The sequence below is a fragment of the Nannobrachium achirus genome (genome assembly GCF_963921795.1).
Source record: "Nannobrachium achirus genome assembly, chromosome: 4".
NCBI lineage: Eukaryota > Metazoa > Chordata > Actinopteri > Myctophiformes > Myctophidae > Nannobrachium > Nannobrachium achirus.
Window position 1 is genome coordinate 65,166,667 of NC_137813.1, and position 20,869 is coordinate 65,187,535.

The 20,869-nt window shown below is 43.4% G+C and overlaps 1 protein-coding gene across 1 annotated transcript in view; it reads left to right on the plus strand.

Moving 5' to 3' along the window:
* The window catches only part of sh2b1 (SH2B adaptor protein 1), a 32,299-nt gene extending 14,399 nt beyond the window's left edge, over nucleotides 1–17,900 (plus strand). Inside the window, exons 3-10 of the mRNA XM_080723840.1 lie at nucleotides 1,308–1,409; nucleotides 3,819–3,910; nucleotides 6,101–6,183; nucleotides 9,237–9,392; nucleotides 10,743–10,954; nucleotides 11,082–11,256; nucleotides 14,673–14,763; nucleotides 17,743–17,900. Coding sequence (XP_080579966.1) covers nucleotides 1,308–1,409; nucleotides 3,819–3,910; nucleotides 6,101–6,183; nucleotides 9,237–9,392; nucleotides 10,743–10,954; nucleotides 11,082–11,256; nucleotides 14,673–14,763; nucleotides 17,743–17,764 — 933 coding nt within the window. The 3' untranslated portion in view covers nucleotides 17,765–17,900. The remainder of the gene's footprint in view (nucleotides 1–1,307; nucleotides 1,410–3,818; nucleotides 3,911–6,100; nucleotides 6,184–9,236; nucleotides 9,393–10,742; nucleotides 10,955–11,081; nucleotides 11,257–14,672; nucleotides 14,764–17,742) is intronic.
* The last annotated feature ends 2,969 nt before the right edge of the window (nucleotides 17,901–20,869 follow it).

Sequence of the window (20,869 nt, forward strand, 5' to 3'; positions counted from 1 at the left end):
TTCAATTTCGGGAAGGAGAGGGTAGATGGACAGGAAACAAAGGGCAGAGAGAAGAGAGATGTGCAAGACGAGGTCGAATTCAAACCCAGGTCCTCACACTCTCTAGGACAGGGGTTCCCAAACCTTTTTTGTCTCAGGGCACCCCATAAATATTGATTTTTAATCCGAGGCACCCCTACATTATAATTTTCACTCCCAGCACCTTATATTTATAGCATATCGTCGTTGTAGGGTGGAAACCTTGTACTGTATGTCCAAAACTGTTTGTTTTGTATTTAGCTATAAGATGTACTAAACTAGTGAAAACAGCAGATCTACTAGTACTTGTGTGCTTGTAGATCTGCTGTTTTTGCTAGTTTTGTGCGACAGTCTTGTATGATGAAGCAGGGCTTTGCTTTACCAAAAGACGTACACATTTGAAACTTGGAGATACAAGGTTTCTGCCCGACAGTGACGATATTTTAGTGATTATGTTGCGAGGAAAACGTTGAGATAATAGCCATTTTGGTTAGAACTGACTGAAAATAACTTTGTACTTCAAGTTTAAAATGATACTAAATATTTGTTCAAGTGTCCAAAATAAATTCCAAATATTATCAAATGATCTCGCGGCACCCCTGGACTGCCGTCACGGCACCCCAGGGTGCCCCGTCACCCACTTTGAAAACTCCTGCTCTAGGAGCATAATACTCTGTGCATTAACTGGTTGAGTCACCAGGCACCTTGTGGCGATTTCTAACGATTATAAAAAAGAAACAAAACTTTGATAGTCTACCGAGGGTTTGATTACAACTCAAGGGGAACACACACTGGACACGGGCGGCTGCGCAGCGTCGCAGTATTGAAGTGCGTGAAGTGCCACGGCAACGCTGGAAAAATAGAACATCGTCGTATCTGTGCGACAGGCGAGGCGGCAGACCCGCTGCGAGGCGCTGTGAGCTTATAGATCGGCTATTTTCGGCAAAGAGGGGTGGTTTAGAAAAAGAGCAGACTAAGTACAGAGTGAAAGACCAAGTATTGACGGTTCAAGTGGTTAAATATCTGAGAACACAAATTGACATGAATCCAAAATACATGGATGATTGTGCTGTATGGAATCTACGAAAAGGTTGTGGGGGGTCCCTCCATGCTCCCATCTCTCTTTCAACTAAGGGGTCCTTGGCCAGACTCCTGCTCTAGTGCTATTCTGGGCATTTCATCATCATAATAATAAGCAAACGTTTGGTGAACATACCTGATCTAGTGAGTCTGACCGTTATACGGTGCATTGATGGCTTTGTGTTTGCTTCACTGTGTTCTCTCCTCAGTCGTCCAAGCCCAGGCTGACGGTCCCGTGCTGCTCCATCGTAGACGTGAGGAGCACCACAGCGCTGGAGGTCCCAGACAAGGAGAACACCTTCCTCTTACAGGTAAGGGCTGTCACAATTATTACATAATCGTCTAATCGTGATTATTTGACATTATCGCAATTATTTTGTCATAATCGTCATAATCGTGAATGTTGAAAAATGTCCGAAATAGTGGAAATAGCAGATCTACAAGCTCACAACGCGTCGCATCGCGACGCGTTGTGAGCTTTGTGAGCGTTGTGAGCTTGTAGATCGGCTATTTCCACTATCAAAGTAATTTTTTTAAGTAGTAAGTTGTCAAATATGTCAGTAATTTCTTTGTATATTTAGGTTATGTGTCATATCTACCATGTACAACTTCAAAGCCTAAAAGCCAAACAGAAATGTAATTGTCAACGACAAAAACACAATTAAATCGTTAATCGACAATTATTTGAGTGACAATTAATCGTCATGTAAAATGTCATATCGTGACAGCCCTACTTACAGGTAACCTCTCATCTGTTCTCCTTCAACCAGTGTTTGATTTTGTCAACTAAAACTATGACGAACTAGAAGCAGTGCTCTTCCGAGCACAGGTCTCCCACCAGGCAAGGTGGCCTGTTATAGCGCCACCATGAGGCTGATCTGAAAAGTTTGAAGTGGCATTTCTTCCTCGGCCTAGTGGGAATGTGCGTGCACAATTTTACAAAAATTGCACGCTGTGTTCATGATTTGAGGCATTTTGTTCAAAACTGACCAATCTTACAAACTTTGAAAGCCAATCTCCGCCAATCAGGATGGAATATGGACAATCAGACAGATCCATGTCGATCACATGACTGTAGAGATACTGTCTACCGATTTGCGTGATTTTTGGACAAAATCTGTAGGAGTACTGGCCAAAAGGTAGTTTTGCACAAATTGGCCTCCTGATGGCGCTAGAATAGGGCCATTTGAAAAATGGGGCAGAGGTTCTGAATTGGCATCCAGGGAGTGTGTGTGCTCATTTTGGCAGCGACCGGGCCAACGGCGCCGGAGATTAGCTGGTAACAAACTTGGAGGACGGACGCACGCACGGACGGACAGGGGCGAAAACATACTCTCCCCCTGCCTTCGGCTGGTGGAGACAATCATTCATGCCATCAAGGCCTGCCAAAATACATTTCAGTTGACTAAATCAACTGTAGATTTAGTCGCCTAAAATCCTATGTTATTTAGTGGACTAAAATTAGTCTAAAATTAAAACTTTTCAGGTGACTAAATTATGACTAAAACTAAATGACATTTTATTCAAAAGACTATGACTAAAACTAAATGCTGTCAAAAACAACACTGCCTTCAACCCTCTTTCTTTATCTCTGTCTCTCTGAGATTGGGTTGGTTGTAGGAAAACTAAGCCTAAAGGCCTCTCCATACTTCTCCCGAAATGTTCGGTGAGTTGTGTTTTCAGACGTGCAAATTTCCAAACTCTCGTTCGGTCCAATGCTTTTCAGAAGTCCCGAGGGATATCATTTTATGGTAGAAAAGGACCTTTTGACCGAAAACCGCGGTTTCGGTCAAAGTATGGACGGGCCTTTACCGAGCCATTTTCTGTAGCGTGAGGCAGCTTCATGTACAGATACACGCCCTGGAGAAAGTGTCACAAAGGGACATCCTGTCCTCTTAGGCTGGGTGGTGGATAAAAAAACAATATGACAACATTTAACGATAAAATCTGCACACCAGAATAATGCTCCCCTCTTGGGTATTTTCTTTATTGGTGACGTTTCGAGCTGTTAGGCTCTTCCTTAGACCTTCGCCCCACATACACCCCCTGGACATCACACTAGTATGTCGCTTACCCCCCATTCCAACCCTTGATGCTGAATGCCAAGCAGTGCTTGGTAGGCTGCAGATAACGAGTACACCAGGGTTCCCCAATTAGTTTTCCCCAAGGGCCGAATTATGTCTAGCGTACCAAGCCGAGGGCCACAACATTGCAGGGGGCGACGGTGGCGTTCCCACTACTCCAGCGACAGTTTTTGTCGTTGTCGGGTGAAAATCTTGTATGTCCAAAACCGTTCGTTTTGAATTTATCATTTTAAAAATGATTTAAACTAGTGAAAACAGCCGATCTACAAGCACACAACGCCTCGCGGTGCGAGGCGTTGTGTGCTTGTAGATCTGCTGTTTTCCCTGCTTTTGTGCGACGGCCTTGTATGATTTGCGAAAGAACGTACAAAATGAGGCCATGTGAGAAATGAGGGGTGGGGGGTGGAGGTTGTGGTTTGGCAGCCACGGAGTGTGTGTGCAAAGTGTGGCATGGATCGGGGCAACGGTGGCGGAGATATGAGTAGGGGAAAACTGACTGACTGACAGCCGGTGGAGGTTTTGATAGTAACTGCGACCTGACGGTCGCAATGAAGCACTGTAGAACTCAATAGGAATACGGTATGTTATAAACAATAATTTGCTCTGTCTGCCTGTTATCTTTTGTGTTTGTCTCAGTTGGAGGGCTCCGTGCAGTATGTGATTGAGACACGGGATGCTGTTCAAATGAGAGCCTGGCTGAGCGACATCCGCAACGGAATCTGTCTGAGGTATTACACTACTTTATATCTGTCTGAGGTCTTACACTACTTTATATCTGTCTGAGGTATTACACTACTTTATATCTGTCTGAGGTCTTACACTACTTTATATCTGTCTGAGGTATTCCACTACTTTATATCTGTCTGAGGTATTCCACTACTTTATATCTGTCTGAGGTATTACACTACTTTATATCTGTCTGAGGTATTACACTACTTTATATCTGTCTGAGGTATTACACTACTTTATATCTGTCTGAGGTATTACACTACTTTATATCTGTCTGAGGTATTACACTACTTTATATCTGTCTGAGGTATTACACTACTTTATATCTGTCTGAGGTATTACACTACTTTATATCCGTCTGAGGTATTACACTACTTTATATCCGTTTGAGGTATTACACTACGTTATATCTGTCTGAGGTATTACACTACTTTATATCTGTCTGAGGTATTACACTACTTTATATCTGTCTGAGGTATTACACTACTTTATATCTGTCTGAGGTCTTACACTACTTTATATCTGTCTGAGGTATTACACTACTTTATATCTGTCTGAGGTATTACACTACTTTATATCTGTCTGAGGTATTACACTACTTTATATCTGTCTGAGGTATTACACTACTTTATATCTGTCTGAGGTATTACACTACTTTATATCTGTCTGAGGTATTACACTACTTTATATCTGTCTGAGGTATTACACTACTTTATATCTGTCTGAGGTATTACACTACTTTATATCTGTCTGAGGTATTACACTACTTTATATCTGTCTGAGGTATTACACTACTTTATATCTGTCTGAGGTATTACACTACTTTATATCTGTCTGAGGTATTACACTACTTTATATCTGTCTGAGGTAATAGTGTATTTATCAGTTCTCTGATACCAGTATTTTTTATAGGTACCAGAGAACTGATAAATACTTCCCACAGACATTCTGCTCAGTGTTTTCATTTCGGTTCACACGCCATACTTTCCACTTTAACCCATTTAGAACGGGTACACATTATTGTATATCATTATTTTGTGCTTTAACTATTGAAAAATTGCAGATATACAAGCTTGTAGATCTGCTATTTTTGAAAAATTGTGAAAATTAGAATTTTGACCCGAAGTGTCTTTTGAATCCTTCGAAGGTTTTTTGAAAAACCCGTGTTTCTATGTCAGTAATCTGGCTGTCCATCGTCAAAGAAAAGGTCCTTTTCACTTAACTGGAGCTCAGTTAGTCTGTTCTTGAGAGACTACTATGTCAGTGGTTCTCAAACCTTTTCATGTGAAGGACCCCCAAACTGATATTTATTTGGCCACGGACCCCCCATCTCAAAATATCTAGTTCCAGGGACCACCCAGAAGCAACATTTGAGTTACAAACGTTTACTTTAAAAATACATACAGTATATTCAAAGATTTGCACACAATTTCACAACTTTTTTCAAAAATAGCAGATGTGCTGCGAGCTTGTATATCTGCTATTTTTCAACAGTTAAAGCATTCAAGAATTCCAGTCCTATGGGTTAAAAGATAACTTGTCAATTAATTGTATTGGCACAATAAAGTGAAATGAAACTCTAAGACAACTTCTTCAGGGTTTAAAATATTAACCCATTCAGGCCTAGGATTATTGACTGCTTTAAACATTGAAAAATAGCAGATATACAAGCTCACAGCGCGGCACCGAGTGCCGCGCTGCGAGCTTGTAGATCTGCTATTTTTGAAAAATCATGATTTTTCTTTGCAAGTCTTTGAATATATCTATTTAAAAGCGAACATTTGTAAATCAGATATTTGCTTCTGGGGGGTCCCTGGAACAACATATTTTGAGATGGGGGTCCGTGGCTAAATACCTGTAATTTTGGGGGTCCTTGACATGAAAAAGTTTGACAACCACTGATTTAGAGGAAGGATTTAGAAGTCCGGTCAAAGATCGGGTCAAAGATATTCATAGACTTGCACACATTTTCACGATTTTTCAAAAATAGCAGATCTACAAGCTCGCAGCGCGGCACTCGGTGCCGCGCTGTGAGCTTGTATATCTGCTATTTTTCTAAGGTTAAAGCATACAATAATGGTCAAATACCTGGAACGCGACTCGGGCGCGTTCCAGGTATTTGAGAGTTAAGCAACAAACGTAGAGAGTAGTAGAACCATGTTTGATGTTTGATCTCTGTTCTCCCACAGTGAACAGGAAGACATCGAGGGGGGGTGTGGTGGGCCGTTGGACATCAGTGGGACACCGGAGTTTGTCGACCGTCTTTCACAAGGTGTGTGTGTGTGTGTGTGTGTGTGTGTGTGTGTGTGTGTGTGTGTGTGTGTTAGGGCTGTCACAATTATTACATAATCGTCTAATCGTGATTTTTTGACATAATCGTGATTATTTTTCATAATCGTCATAATCGTTTCCATGTTGAAAAATGTTCATATATTTAAAAAAAGGTCAAAGATTGTGGAAATAGCAGATCTACAAGCTCACAACGCGTCGCATCGCGACGCGTTGTGAGCTTGTAGATCGGCTATTTCCACTATCAAAATTATTTTTTAAGTAGTAAGTTGTCAAATACATCAGTAATTTCTTTTTACTGATGTACATTAGTTTATGTGTCATATCTACCATGTACAACTTCAAAGCCTAAAAGCCAATTGTCAACGTCAAAAACACAATTTAATCGTTAATCGCCAATTATTTGAGTGACAATTAATCGTCATGTAAAATGTCATATCGTGACAGCCCTAGTGTGTGTGTGTGTGTGTGCGTGTGCGTGCGTGCGTGCGCCCTGAGTTTTGCAGCTATACATCTTCAGTGTTGACCGCATAAAACCATTTCACACCTGTATTGTTCCTCATGAACTCTGCCAACGTAACCAAACGTTCTAACCAAAATGGCTATTATCTCAACTATTTTCCTCCAACATAATCGCTAAAATATGCCATAGGCCTGAATATAAGGTGCTGGGAGTGAAAAGGCTACGTTTATTAATGTAAATATGGGTGCCTCAGATGAAAAATGTTTCTGTAGGGGTGCCCTGAGCCAAAACAGTTTGGGAACCCCTGATCTACTATATCGATATGCAATCAGTAAAATTGGCTTTGTATCGTATCGTTTTACAATGCAAATAATCGGTATCGAATCGTTTTGCAATGCAATTCAGTGTTACCAGATGGGAAATGTTGAATTAATGTCCATGTATTTGCTAGAGAATCACAGTGATTAGTTATTTATATCCATAATATTTGTTTGTAAAAAAAACTGCACTATTGACACGTTTCACACAGATTTAATTTCTTGGCAAAATAGTTACTATATCGGCTTTAAATCATTGAATCCAATCGTATCGTATCGCCATGAATGAACCAATATCGTACATATATCGTATCGTCAACAATGTATCGTGATGCGTCTCGTATCGCTATTAAATGTATCGTTACCCTAATGATGACTGATGCTGTGGCCACACTCATTACATATGTATGCTACAGGAGGATGGTAGGGCTGAAAGCGAACGTTCGGAGGTTCGAACGTTCGTTCGTTACGTTGGCAATCAAAGTTCTAAATTAATGGGTTCAGGTTTTTTTGCTTTATTTTTTACACGAAATATAATTATCAAAATGTGATAGGCCTATTCAGAATATCTCAGTAGTAGGGATAGCCAAGCCAATAAGAAATCAGAATACAAAATAGGTTACTGGTAAAAACGGTTTGGTTAATGGTGACCGTTAATAAGTTGTTTTAAAATGCGCCAGAACAGCCTGGAGCGATCAAGGACCGTCCTCCGCTCCAATTCCGCCCTGTTGGGGCCGCGAACCAGTGAGAGTGAAAGCAGGGCTGACTGTCTTTGTTTGTGCTCGAACAGCGAACACCCATCCATGCAACCAAAGATGAAATGGCCTTTCTCCTAAGCATGAGCAAAGATGGATTTCATTGCAAACCCCCAAAGGATCCATAATGCAATTTCTGGGTTTGTTACATCGTGACCAGTTCACCCCCAACGCGGCACGCTCCGACGCAGTCACCAAGTCTAATCATCATCCATGCAACTCCGCCAAACATTGAGTCTGTTTGTCAGGAAACAAACAGCGCACAATTTTCTTTGATTGGATTGAATCCCTTCCCCACACCAATAAGACGGCGCCATGCCGGCATTGGCCGGCGTCAAAAAATGAACTGGGCGAATTTGAGCGTCAGCAGTGGAGCACCCTTCATTGATTAAAAAGGAAGCGTTCCTATGACAGTATGCAAATGAAACCAAATGGACCCATAAGGGTCCATTTGGTTTCATTTGTATACTGTCAGAGTTAAGTGGAGACCATGACATTTTAAAGTTTGAGAACTACTGATTTAGAGAAAAAAAGCATGTTTAAATTGAATTCTGCAATGAATCTCTGTATTAACGATTAACACATCGGGTGCCCAGAATTATTCGAGTAAAAGTAATCCGAGTAAATGTAATCCAAGTATGTCCTGTTTATTTCGCGAAAATCTTTTCTTTCAGTCAGGACCGTTTTTTATCAATTCTAAGCCACAGTGTTTGTGTTACGGCCGGTAGAAGAGGCTGCCGTTTTGAGAAAAAAAAGAAAAAAGGAAGAGAATCCGGAGAAAACAGCATTTTTGTGCAGCCGCTAAACAGGAAGTCAATGAGACAGACAGCACGTCCGGGTGACCAAGTGGCCAAGTGCAGTAGCTACAGTACAGTATAGTTTACTCTCCCTCAATTGTATCACGATATATACGAAATCTCTGAAAAGGCACATCGTGGAGACATTGTATCATCTCAACGATTATCATCACCATATCGCCCACCCCTACCATAGAGGTATGGTTCCCGCCTCACAAGATTCCCCAGAGCCGAAGGAGGCGTCTACCTTTCTATGTCTACTCCAGTGGTTCTCAACCTGTCGGTCGGGACCCCCAGGGGGGTCCCCAAATTATTTTGAGGGGTCCTCAGATGATTATCTTAATGTGCAACATTGTTTTCTCACTCAACAGTAAACAACAAACCAACATAACGTTTAAGTGTATAGAGGGTATCTGCACATATCTAAAGTGACAATTAAGGACTTTTTAATATCTCTAAAATGACAAATTAAACATTGCCCACATTGTCAATATTAAGTCAGAAATTGTTAAAATAGCAGATCTACATGTAGATCTGCTATTTTCACAAGAACCGTGTTATAGTAAATGTAGTGGCTCAACTCTTAGTGCTCGTCATGGTGGCGGGTCCCCAGTTAAGATATGATTATTTTGGGGGTTGCGGCCTGTAAAGGTTGAGAACCACTGGTCTACTCTATGGTCGTAATGGCTCGCCTTGTGTTTCAGTGTGTTATGGAGGTATCGGAGGCTCCTCCCCTCTAATGGAGCCCCTCCCACCAGAGTTGCCACCTCGAGCCCCCCTCGACGAACCGGACGGCAGAGTTCTGGGAGGAGGCGGGGCTAGTCTGGGTACACCTTTTGCTGAGACACCGGATGCCACAGGTAGAACAATATCTTAAACCAGGGGTCTTCAACAGGGGGTCCGGGACCCCGTGGGGGTCCTCAGAGTTACTACAGGGGGGGGGCGCCAAATCCTTGTGTGATAGGATAATTATTTTAAATAAACTTGAACTTGCATCCCTATACTCTGTCTGAGGAGAACTGGAGCCAAAAATAGCAGATCTACAAGCTCTCAACGCCTCAGAACCTACTTGCTATTTTTGGCAAATAGGTTTGGTGTAAGAGGTAAAAGAGCAGACCAAGTACAGACCAAGTACAGAGTGAAAGCTCAAGTTTACTAAGTATCGACAATTTAAGATTCTAAGTGGTTAAGTGTCAAACAAGTCTATGAATCTATGAAATAGATGAGAATCTCCATCACAAGATTTATACAATATGTAGAGGAGGGGGTCCTCTTGAAGACGTTGAAGACCCCTGTCTTAAACGCAACTGGCAATACTTTTTAAACGGCTCATATTCTGACCGCCTATCTATCTAGCCTATCATATTCTGACCGCCTATCTTATGACTTCCTATCTAGACAAGCTTTATAAACTATATATTTTTTAAAGAGAAAACAATAAAAAAAATGTAACCATTCTTTTATGCTTTGAAAAATGTTGAAAATCTGTGCAGGTCTTTGAATATGTTTGACCAGATTCTATAACGGTCTTCTAAATCCTTCTTCTAAAGTGTGTTCTCAAACTTTTTCATGTCAATGGACCCTCGAAATCACATGTATTTGGCCACGGACCCCCCATCTCAAAATATGATTTTCCAGGGACCCCCAGAAGCATAGATTTGAGTGCTGCGAGCTTGCTGTAGATCTGCTATTTTTGAAAAATTGTGAAAATTAGAATTTTGACCCGATTCTATAAGTGTCTTTTGAATCCTTCTAAGGTTTTTTTTAAAAACCTATGTTTCTATGTCAGCAATCTGGCCAGCCATCGTCAAAGAAAAGGTGTTTTTCACTTAACTGGAGCTCAGATAGTCTGTGGTTCTCAAACCTTTTCATGTGAAGGACCCCCAAACTGATATTTATTTGGCCCCGGACCCCCATCTCAAAATATCTAGTTCCAGGGACCACCCAGAAGAAAAATTTGAGTTACAAACGTTCGCTTTGAAAATACATAATTATATTCAAAGATTTACACATTTTCACAACTTTTTCAAAAATAGCAGATCTACGAGTGCCGCGCTGCGAGCTTGTTGATCTGCTATTTTTCAATAGCTAAAGCATTCAATAATTCTAGGCCTAAATTTAATCCCAATTATTTGAGAGACAATTAATCGTCATGTGAAATGTCATAACCGTGACAGCCCCATTCATGTTGCCTCCTCTCCTCCATCCAGGCTCCTTCTTGTTCTCGGAGGTGAGCGCGGGCGAGGCGGTGGAGCACCCGCTCAGCGAGTGCCAGTGGTTCCACGGCACGCTGTCCCGCCTCAAGGCCGCCCAGCTGGTGCTGGCGGGAGGCACGGCCAGCCACGGCGTCTTCCTGGTTCGCCAGAGCGAGACGAGGCGCGGAGAGTACGTCCTCACGTTCAACTTCCAGGGCAAAGCCAAGGTGAGACTTGACCGTTCGGAGAAAGGAAAAGGGGTCTGGCAGGGGTTAAAGCGTAAAATAATAATAGGCAATAATGTGTACCCGGTCTAAACGGTCTCCCCTTCCTCCCTCCCTCCCGCCCCGCCAGCACCTGCGTCTGTCCCTGAACGAGGACGGCCAGTGTCGCGTGCAGCACCTCTGGTTCCAGTCCATCTTCGACATGCTGGAGCACTTCCGCGTGCACCCCATCCCCCTGGAGTCTGGCGGAGCCTCCGACGTCACGCTCATCAGCTTCGTGGGCGCCACCGCCGTCCGCCAGCCAGGTAAACCCCACCCCACACCCAGTGTTGGGGAAGTTGCTTTGAAAGTAGTCTCGCGTAGCCAGACAACTATTCCACAATCTCAGAATGCTATATAGAGTCTGGAACGGCAGCTCCCGAACGGCGAGTATCGGAAGTAGCCACTGCTGCACTGAACTGTAGTCCCATTGGAAACATAACAGAAACACAATAGCTCAGACAAAGTCATTCGAGCGGCCTATTCTTGTTATGAGTGTATAGTTTAAGAAACGTTTGATAACATCATGGAAAGTAACACCAACAACACCAGAGAAAGACGAAATAATGCCCCAAAAAAATAAAGAAAGGAGACATAACGCTTCCAGTAGGACTTGTTATTGCTACTGCACCAAGGGAGCGGTTGTGTCACACCCGCTTTATCTCGCACTCATCATTTCTATTCCGGTTTGCCAGACTGTATGCCGGGAGCATTTGACCAAATCGCGGAGGCAACAGTCTGGCCACGCGAGACTACTTTGAAAGTGTAACTTGTAGGGCTGTGTCTTCTTTGGGTATCCCCCGATTCGATTCAGAATCGATTCTTGGGGTCTTGATTCACAATTTCTTCCAATTCTTTCAAATCCAAAATGATTCGAATTCAGAAACGATTATTTTCCGATTTAAAAACAATTCTCTATTCAAAACGATTCTCTATTCAAAACGATTCTCTATTCAATTCATAGGATATCAGGATCTACTCCAGTCTGCTGACATGAAAGCAGAGTACATTTACATAGCTTTTATAATCGTAAAGGTTTTATCAACTTATTGCAATAATGTAAACAAACAAAGGTAAATCCAAGACATGTCTGTTTATTCATGCTTGCACACATTCTTTTAACTTGTACAAACAGAACATAATATCTAATAGATTAGGGAGTCTTACTGGTAAATAATATCTAGTAAAAAATTTGATTATTGGAAAATGAGAATCTATTCTGAATCTTACCATGTTAGAAACACGATTTGAGTTTGAATCGATTTTTTCCTGCACCGCTAGTAACTTGTACAGTTACAAGTAACTCACCATGGCAGTAACTTGATCAAGTTAAAGTTATACCCCTACAAATATTATTGAACTCTACTCTCCATGGCCTGAGTAATCAATAGAAAAAAAGTCATTTTGGGGGTGAACTACTCCTTTAAGGATTACCATGGGTGATTTGCGGAGCCTGACTGTCACACTGGTAAGTGGTCACGATGACCCAGAGCGGGTGCACCGCGCTGGCAGCAGCATTCAGTGGCAGCAGCAGCAGCTGTCTGTCTGTCTGTCTGTCTTTCTGCTGCTTAAACATGAGTAGGCCTACATTGAGTGATTGAGCAGCTGCAGCATCATCATTCATCATTCATTACTGTTAAAACTTGCTACGATGTAAAGTTTGTCTGAGTGCTTTGATGGAGAAATCAAATCCAATAAAGGCGACTGGATGTGAATCACTCGTTACCTCGGCTCGTTACCTCGGCTCCAGTAGGCTATTGCCTGCTGCATCAGTGTGATCCGCTCATCTGAAGAATAATCCATTTTGAGGTGAGAACATGGAAAAAGTAGTCTCAATCATAAGTTGGCTGCGAATGCCATAAATAATGGTTTAACGTAACAGAGATGAACAGGTCGCTTCACCAGACGAGGCCAGTCAGTCCAGCTGTGGTGCGGTGCGCTGCGCTGTTAATTGGTATTTGACCTACTTAGTGTTACGTCTCTCACTCACTGGTGATGTAATAAATTATTTTGGAGCAGATTCCAATAGTATAAACATTATTAAAAGGCTTTCATATACTCTTGATATCTTTTTCAAATGATGTTTAGCCTAATATATTGAAATGTGCAAGATTTTGGCTATTTTCTGCGTGTTAATGTCAATAAATAAATTCATCAATTAATTTTCGGATATCCGAATATTACGGTTTCAAAATTGTCGTGTACACGTCAGTGAAATTAGTCGCATGGAACATCCCTAATACAAACATGACTTCATGTGAGAGACACATTAACACACAAACACACACACACACACACACACACACACACACACACACACACACACACACACTCTCCTTGTTGTGTCTGTGCAGTGTTCCTTCATCCAAACCACCATACATGTTTGTGGTACCATCTCCACTGTGTGCCTTTTACACTCCCTTCTTTGTTATTTAGGGCTGGGTCGATAGCGCCATTTTGTTACCGCGGTTTTCGTCTTCCCATTACCGACGGCATTGCGGTAATTACTGCAGCCCCGTACCTATTAATTGGGGTTGGGCGATAAGCCAAAATATAAAACATTCTTCCAATCATGGTCGAGTGGGGGCGGGCCTTACGCGCATCAGGGCCTATCACCTACATGAAAACTGAAACTTAAAGTTGTACCATGTAACTTTTTTTATAAAACAAATCTTAAAATTGTCCTAACTGTTAAATCGCTAAAGTTTTAGAACACCCACTCCGTTATTTTCAGCTTCTGAAGCCTTCTCATTATATGTTTTCTTCTTAGCAGTGACAGGGGCGGGATTTCGCGCCAAAATGACGTAATCTGCATCATCTGTATACGTTGTGTATACGTTGCCCAATCACATCGCCGATCATGCACACATGGTACACTACCGGCCAATCACAGCTTATCTGCTCTGGTCTCCAGGAAGCGCCTCCGCTTGGCTACAGTGTTTACCATGGTGAAGGATTTTAACCTCTTAATCCACAAATCCTGGCCAGAAAATTACGTTCTACCATGCGTTCTACCCCTCCACGGATTACTATCGGTCGCGGTGGTTTGCGGCGCCGCTCCGGTGGTCCGCGGCGGTGGTCCGCGACGACTCCGGCCGAAAAACGGCCGAAAAAAGCAATAGCGCTACTGACCACTAGTTGAGCAACTTACACAGTATAGCTTTAAGTGAAATCACTAACTCTACCTTTAACCCATTTAAAACGGGTACACATTATTGTGTCATTATTTTATGCTTTAACTATTGAAAAATAGCAGATATACAAGCTCACAGCACGGCACCGAGTGCCGCGCTGCGATCTTGTAGATCTGCTATTTTTTTGAAAAATCGTGAAAATTCGAATTTTGACCCGGTTCTATAAGTGTCTTTTGAATCCTTCTAAGGTACACATTTTCACGACGTTTTCAAAAATAGCAGATCTACAAGCTCGCAGCGCTGTGAGCTAGTATATCTGCTATTTTTCACTGGTTAAAGCATTCAATAATTCTAGGCCTAAAAGTAAATGTACTTATTTACTTTATGGGCAGCTGCCCATAAAGACACCCAGTGTCCCCCCCCCCCCCTGCTGGCCACCCATCATCACTGCACCCATCACTGCTCTGACCAGCTTGTCTCTGTTGTTGTTTGTGTTGTTGTTGTTGTTGTGGTCTTGTCACATCCCTCGGGATCATCCCTTTCTGCAGGCCGCGACAGGGCAGGCAGCAGGCCCACAGTCTGTGACGTCATCACCACGCGCCATCCCGACTCCCCATCAACCCCCATCTCTGACTGTGTGTAAGTGAGACCTGACCCTGCAGAGAGACTACGTGTGTGTGTGTGTGTGTGTGTGTGTGTGTGTGTGTGTGTGTGTGTGTGTGTGTGTGTGTGTGTGTGTGTGTGCGCGAGTGTGAGTGCGTGTGTTTATGTACGACTGTTAGTTGTAAGCCTTGTCCAGACCAAAGATTTGCAATGAGCCGAGCCTGACTTCTACTCCAAATAGAGCAGATTATACTATAAATTATAAATATAGTTCATACATGGGCAACTGGCGGCCCGGGGGGCCACATGCGGCCCCCACCTTCACCAAATGCGGCCCGCAGGTTAATATCAGAATACTGATATATTATTGGTTTCAGCTGTTACAATTCTAAACATGCAAACATGACCGTTTTAATTACTTCAGTCTATCTTAGTAGCTTAATGACTAGTATAGTAGTCTTTTTTTTTTATATCCAACATATTTGTATTTAGGTTCATAAAGTTAACTGATCTGCTGCCGTTGACAGTCCTCACCGTCATTGAAAGGGTTAATACCATGGCGCCGTTGACGGCGAGGACTGTCAATCTTACTGTATTTACAGTAAAGGTATAATTACTTACAGTACGTCGGTCCGCTCCCGCCCGCATCGGTAATGTCCGCGATTTGTTTACAACGCACGTCGGGCGTGCACGCGAAGTGAACGTCCTCCATAGTAAATCCATTGAGAGGCCCATAAAGAGACTTCATTAACTCCAAAAGAGACATTTTGAGCCAGATCTGATGTAAACAATACACACGGCAGGGCGCAGCCATGTTTCTCTTCTGGACCCACACTGTCATGTGACTAGATGACGTAATCGTTGCCGTCAAGTGATAATCCAAAAAAACAAAAAGAATCCCCTTCCGGCCCTTCAAAATAATAGCGGCGGCCTATGGAGGAAACGGCGCGGCACCGAGGCACCAAGCAACCTTCAGATTAAGAGGCAGTACTTGTGTTAACATGAGTATAACTAAATGCATTTGAAATTAAATACAATTGTACATTTCAGGATTCCAATAAAAAAATAACAAAATTCATGTTTCCAATTCAAAAGAAGCAAAAATAGCAGATCTACAAGCTCAAAATGTGCTGCAGTGCGACGCGTTTTGAGCCTGTAGATCTTGTATTTTTTCTTCTTTTGTATGAGATACTAGAATGACAAAGTAGGAAGTAGCACTATGCAATGTGGCCCTCTGGAGTGAAGGTGGGAGTATAGTGTCCTAGCCATCATCAAAGTTGCCCACCCCTGTCATAGGGGAACAATCCACACCAAGTCGGTAAGCGACTATAGTGAATGGTAAATGGTGCATTTATATAGCGCTTTTATCCATGCAAGGCACCAACCTACTCACCAGGAGCAACTAGGGGTTCAGAGTCTTGCCCAAGGACACTCAGGGGGAGCCCGGATTCGAACTGGGAACCCTTCGGGAACCCTTCGTGCTCTAATAACGGTTTCTCTACCCCTGAGCTAGGCCGTAAAAACAAACAGTCCTCAAATAATTCTATAAAAGCTAATAAGATGCAGAGGTGTTCCTGGCTTGAAAGGCATAGTGACATATAGGTTTTCCAGTTCTAAATGCTGTGCGTTTAATTGACCTGAAAATATATGTTCAGGTGAATCGTTGAGTACCGGTACATAGGCTACACCAACTTAGAACTTGACGTAAACATGGGCGACTTTTCGCAGTGAGTGAATAAAAGCGTCAACGAATTTTGACTTGCAGACGCATATTTGGGTTGCTTGATTCAGACAGTTGGAAGTAAAGGAAAGAATTAAAGCCCACACACACTAGAAATTGCTCCCATAGTAATCGATCCATTACCACCACGTTTAGTCTTTGAGCGCCTGATCTTAATCGGACAGAAACAGTCAATGCCCAAACCGCCAAGTCATTCTGTTTTTTCCGTCGAGCACCTAGTGCTTTAAAACGTGCACTGCCACTCAATAATTAGAAGTGAATCACACAGATTACTGGATTGTATCCAGACACGTACATTACTGTAATCATTCATTAACAGCGTAGCTGGAGGAAAACATTACTCAGATATGCAACGCACCAATCACATGAAATGTTATCCGTTAGTGATGTCAGAATAACGCGATAGTGCTCCTCACATTTCCAAGCAACTATTTTGACATTTGTGACAAATGGGGGGAAAAGATAACCGCGCAAGGCTCCCAAAAAAGAACAAAGAGCCGCCGACGGCTCGTTCACATCCGAAACCACCTGTAGCGCCGGGCCGAGCCCTCGCTAGGGCTGTCACGATTGTGACATTTCACTAGGGATGGGTATCGTTTGGATTTTTACGATTCCAGTTCCGGTTCCGGTTCTGCTTATCGGTTCCGGTTCCTAGCGGTTCCTATTTTGGTTCCAAAATGGTTTGGTTTTTACGCAAAAACATAATTTTTTAATTTAATTTTAATTTTAAGAGCTGCGAGGGCCTGGTCATCGCTGCTTGCAGCTTTAATTAATAATTCTATTTGATTGATCCAAACCCGCCCTCACCGCGGATCAATGCGGTACACCGCGGCTAATTTGGCGAGTTGGATTTTTGGCAAAGTGACCAGTTACCCACACCACACCGGCAGCTACCAGATATCAGAGTCTTTTTTGGCAGTGTGACTTCTTGTTTGTTTTTGTCTGTCTGTGGGGCGTGAACGTGTGGGACTGTTCTCCATGACTGCGTGCCATATGGACCCATGACGACGGACGTTGCACTGCACTCACTCTCATGTTCTCTCTCTCCTCCCAACCCCTTCACCACACACTCCCCCCCCCCCCCTTCCCCCATTCCTCTCCTTTTTCTTACACTTTGTTTTGCTAACACCCCATCTCTTTCTCCCTCTCATTGTCTCTATCTTCTTTTTTATACGTTCTTTCTCTCTTTCCTATCCTCGTTCCTCGCTCTCTTATCTCTTTCTCTCATTCTCTCTCTCTCTCTCTCTCTCTCTCTCTCCCCCGTCCCGTCGCAGACTTGACCAGCAGACCCCGTAGCCCCCCCCAGCCCCCTCCTCCCCCCCTGCCGCCCGGCCGCCCGCCGCCCCCCACCCCGCCGCAGGAGCGGACCGCCAACGCCCCGGAGCAGCCGGCCGCCGCCGCAGGAGGAACGGGAGGAATAGGAGGAGGAGGAATGAGCGCCGAAGCGGCAGGAGGAGCGGGAAGCAGCGTCGTCGGAGGAGCGGGGGGAGCCGGAGGAGGAGGAGCGGGTGCAGAGGACTGGGAGGAGCAGCGGGAGAGGGAGGCGCCGCTCCGCCAGCTAGAGGCGGTGGCGGCGGACGGCGAGGACAGGGAAGGCGCCGGGCGGGCGCGCGCCATCGACAACCAGTATTCCTTCTTCTGAGACCAGGAGAAAGGAAGAGATTGTGTTGCGTGCGCGAACGGACGGACGCACGCGCGAAAGGGAGAGCGGTTGGAGGCGGCGTATATCAGTGGTTCTCAAACGTTGACATTTCAAGGTTTTCCCTTCATTCTGACGGGTCCATTTGGTTCCATTTGTACACTGTCAGAGTTACAGTCTTGTAAGGGTCAATTTAGACCTCCCATAAAGGAACCTAGAGAATCCCTGAAATCTAACTTTGAGGACCACTGGCGTATATCATAGCCATTCATAACCAGTATTTTATTTTGTTAGCAGGACGGGGAGGTTGAGCTACAGTGGAGGAGGGGGGAAGGACGTGGAGGAGACAGGAAGTACTAACACTATTAAACTAAACAAAAAACACACACACACACACACACACACACACACACACACAAAGTGTCACGTGAGATTTTCTGGCGAGCAAGCCAGAAAGACAGAGACTGACTGACAGACAGACGGAGAGAAGGGGAGGGTACTAAAAGCTATAGCGGACAGAAGGGTGAAGGCAACTTTAGAACACTAAAATAACGGTACACTAATTTTATTATTTTATTTCTTTTTAAGACGGGCGCTTTTAGTTGTTTTTTTTACCGGTACGCCTCAAGAAGCAGGCCGTTGTGTGCACAGATGACAGTTAAACCGCTTAATTTATACTCGGAACTCGGTTGCGTGCCTGCGACGATCTGCGAACTCGCAACGCGTTGCACACGAGACGCGCCGTCGGCTTGGAGATCGGATATGTCCAGGCGCACAAAACGGACGCGCAGCTAGGTACGAATCAGGCCTCGGTTGCGAGCTTACGAAAGAAAGAACCCCTGTGAAGCCAGCAGCAGTCCCAGTACCTCACAGTGGTCCACACACACACACACACACACACAGACCGACACAGACACACACACCACACGAGCTAGCTAGAAAGCCGACCATACCAGTGGCAAAATAGACTAGACTAGAAGCAGGCAGGAGAACATTTTTACCTCAGTCACTGTCAACAGCATCACTCTTTCCTCCTCTCTCTCTCTCTCTCTCTCTCTCTCTCTCTCTCTCTCTCTCTCTCTCTCTCTGCTCATTTCTGGCTATACTTTACGACAGGTGGGGGGAAAACTGACGCGAACGCCGAACTGGGAGAGATTTTTCTTTTTTACAACGTTTTCTTTCAAAAAGAAATTATTATTGATGACGGTACCAATAACAATAATGACGATGGAAATAATAATAACAATAATAATAATATTTGTAACGATGATGGTCGGAATAATAGTATTAATTTTATTTTTGTTTTTAAAGATCCCCTTTTTATTTTGTATATGCTTGTACGCCGATGATGTGTGAACACTTTGTTTTCCGTGCCCATCCATCCATCCATCCTGTTTCAGTTGACATTTCTTTGTGCCTTTTCATTTTTGCGTTTTGTTATTTTAAAGAATACAACGAAAGGAGGAAAAAAACGCTATTATGCCTCATTCTCTAGTCTATTCCTCGCCTTCTTTCTCCCTCTCTCTCTCTCTCGCTGTCCTCTCATCATCGCCTTCCTCCATTCATTTAAAAAAAAGAAGAAAAAAACACAGAAACAGCCCAAAAAAAGAAACTCGACTAAAAAAAAGAAGAAAAGAAATCCCTACTTTTTCTACTTGTGCCTTTCTGTGTGTTGTTGTCTACTCTGCTCATTGGTCTTCATGTCTCTCTGTCTTTCCTTTTGCCATTCAGTTCTGTGCTTTCCTGTTCATTTAAACCCGAGTTATGCTTCGTCGTGCGGCGAAAATAGCCGATCTACAAGCTCCAAACGTTGGACAAAAAAATGGAAAATAGGTATTGAGGTGGACCCTCCTAACTGGGGTCCCCCAGGGTCCCTCTTTTTTTGTTTCTTCTCACCACAACGCCAAATCTCTTGGCCAAAAACGGCCGATCCGCAAGCTCACAACACGTCGGGGGACTTGTAGATGTTTGCAGTACGATGCTGCCGTACCATGGAGTGTAACTTCTTAAGCTTTGTCGAGCGATCACGTCCGCCACCAAAAACGACTGAATTTTCTTTTTTCCCATTGGCCGACGCGGCCGTTCGACTTGACATTCTGTCAGCCTTCTCTTCCATTTTCATCGTCTTTCTCTCTCTTTTTTTTGTTTTCTCCTTGTGCCATCATGTGTCATGTATTTGCCTGTATATGCACCTTTCCCATCATCATCAACATCATCCCTAATCATGATCTGTGTCCTTCTCTCAGTTTTAAAACTCTTTGTGCCTTTCTCTCTCTCTTTTCTCTCTTTGCTGGGACCGTGTGTTGAGGGTGGGCCATGTTGTGCCCCACCCTGTGTGGTTAGTTTCAGGTACTACATTGAATTTAATGATAATGATATAATATAAATATAGTGAAACACTGTGGCCTCCTGTGTGCTTTTTTTGTTATTTCACCCCAGCCCTCTTCAATTACACATAGTTTAGAGAAAGTGTCAAGATTTCACATCTTCTGGTCTTCTGTTTGGCAATGAACTCACAATCTGCACAATCTTTGTGCTTTTAATAGATTTTTAGATCACTGATTTAGCCACTTAACTGTCATTGGTCCCCTCCTTTTTCTCTACCAAAATTCTTGAGCTGAAATATACAAACTACTATCACAAAGCGTTGTGAGGTGCTCCGTTGTGAGCTTGAAAACCAATTATGAATGACTCTCCTAATGCTTAGATTTCCCAGTTTTAACCCATTGGCTTGTTTTAAATGTTACCAGGCAGTAGACAGA